Source organism: Perkinsus marinus (assembly GCF_000006405.1).
Source record: "Perkinsus marinus ATCC 50983 genomic scaffold scf_1104296947810, whole genome shotgun sequence".
NCBI lineage: Eukaryota > Perkinsozoa > Perkinsida > Perkinsidae > Perkinsus > Perkinsus marinus.
This window is the reverse complement of record NW_003210458.1, coordinates 17,438-19,698: the sequence shown is the minus strand read 5'-3', so window position 1 is coordinate 19,698 and position 2,261 is coordinate 17,438. Positions and strand designations below refer to the sequence as shown.

At 41.5% G+C, this 2,261-nt stretch overlaps 1 protein-coding gene across 1 annotated transcript in view; it reads left to right on the top strand.

The window, feature by feature from the left end:
* Positions 1 to 719: 719 nt before the first annotated feature.
* Positions 720 to 2,261, top strand: part of Pmar_PMAR021371 (hypothetical protein) — a gene marked incomplete at both ends in the record, with an annotated part of 14,879 nt that continues 13,337 nt past the window's right edge. Inside the window, 4 exons of the mRNA XM_002779055.1 lie at positions 720 to 857; positions 1,176 to 1,259; positions 1,305 to 1,454; positions 1,997 to 2,055. Coding sequence (XP_002779101.1) covers positions 720 to 857; positions 1,176 to 1,259; positions 1,305 to 1,454; positions 1,997 to 2,055 — 431 coding nt within the window. The remainder of the gene's footprint in view (positions 858 to 1,175; positions 1,260 to 1,304; positions 1,455 to 1,996; positions 2,056 to 2,261) is intronic.

Below are 2,261 nucleotides of genomic sequence, written 5' to 3'. Positions count from 1 at the left end.
GCGTGAGTACACAAATTGTCTACTGCAAGAAGTGCAAGAAAACGTGATGAAATACGCACGATGTAGGTTTAGGAATGCGTTGAAAAGAGTAGAATTGTAGTGCTGGGAGGCTTTCAGAATTAATGAATGTGAAGCACCGCATAAGAGGGACACATGCTGAAAGTATAAGAGCGTGTAATGAGAATTTGTGGAAGAAATTTGAAAATGTGGGATTTTGACGCACGATTATAGCCGAGTAGCATAAAAGTATTAATGGAGCAATGATCACAACACACAAGACGGGCCGAAGGTTTTCATGGCGAGTGACGCTTCTGGGACCTCGTCCCATAACAAATATTTCGACGGAGCGATGCATGAACTTCTGCAAGATTCATCAACTCTGCGCGGCCCGGCGGGAAGTCGGCTGGGCGGGACGAGTTTTTGGTGGGAAGCTGTGATCGGGCCTGTGTTTGCAGTGCTGAGAGGAGTCCATTGAAACGATGCATCTCTACGATGCAATACAGGAACCCGTATGAACTAGAACTTGGCTAGGAGCATGTGATTGAATTCTACGGTGAAGACTCGCTTTAAAAGTTGTACAAAGTCTTCGTGTTCTACTTCCTAACCTGAGAACAGAGATTATTAAATATTATTAATGTTGATTTAAAATATATCATTATACAATATATAGTAATTTTATTATTAATTATCATTTAACAAAAAGTTGTTTTTCCCTATCAATGCAGCCCCGGTCGGCTCGTCGGTGGTCGCTTCTGAGTCGACGAGTTAGAGCGTTCTCAACCGAGGTTGGCTTCCCTGCGAATGCTGATACTATATTGGAGTTGTATGCTCCTCACCTAGAGAGATCCCAACAGAAGGTGAGATGCCACGGTGCGCATGTCGTTGAGAGAAAATGTTGCTGACAAGATGGAAACTCTGCGGAACTTTTGGGAAATTTTGGTTTGGTTTCTTTACACTTCTACCCGAATTCGTTCATAGTTAATGAATGGAATATATTACCTGAGATCAGTTGAGGAAAGTGAATATATATTTTTCCAATATATATTCCTCCTCAGGAGTTTCACCCGTTTTACGCGAAGTGGCGTAAAACTCCGTGAAAAACGCGATATTCGCGGTGATATGTTTTTCATATCACGGTCGTGAAACTCCAATGCAGAAATCACTCACATTTTCAGGTTGCATTTCACGTGGCGAATTTAATGAAGTTGGCCAAATTTCGAGATGACATTAAAGTTGACGACCCAAGGTATCTATCACTGGTAGTAACGTGCGTCCTGGAGTACTCGCAGAAAATATTTTTTCAGCTAGCAGAAATTTCTCGATACCGCTCGTCGCTCACATCGCAGATGCTGTGCGTTGTAGTAGAAGCTCTAGGAAGGCTGGGTCGACCGGAGCTGCTATCTGGAGAATATACAGCGGTAGTATTGGAGTTTCTGGAAGAGGCGATATTCGCGGTGATATGCAGTAGTCGTGAAATATATTTTTCACTAGTGTTTTTTATATCGCTAGGATGAAACTCCCGTTATAATAGACGATAACACAGTTGTGTTTCTCTGTATGCATACAAGCAACTACATGTGTTGGTGACGATGAGAAAATTCTGACGAAATTTTGTGATTTTTTGTGTACTTTTACTCGAGTTCTATAATTAGTGAGAAAACTCCTGAGTTCAGGTGAGAAAAGCGAACATATATTCCTACTCCAACACTGTATAGGAAACTCCTGAGCTCAGCTGAGAAAAGCGAACATATATTCCTACTCCAACACCGTATAGAAAACTCCTGAGCTCAGGTGAGGAAAGCGAATATATATTCCTACTCCAACACTGAATAGGAAACTCCTGAGCTCAGCTGAGGAAAGCGAACATATATTTCTACTCCAACACTGAGCTCAGGAGTTTCCTCACTAATTATAGAATTCGGGTAGAAGTGTACAGAAACCAATGAGAATTTTTTCCATTGTCACCAACACATGCGCATATTTTCCCTTTCCTCAGTTGATTCTTTCTTCACTCGAGTACTTGGCGACTGACGTTCTCACTGTTGTGGCGAAAACGTAAGTAAACACGTCTCGATCTACAGTGGAGCAGTGTTGAAATATATGCTCGCTTTCCTCAGCTGAGCTCAATATTTTCCTCGATGATTATAGAAGTTTACACGCGAATTTGGGTAGAAGTATTCATGAAACCACGAAAAAATTCCAAAAATTTTCTCGAAATTCGCAAATTGTCAGCAACCTGTGTAAAACTTCCTACACTACAG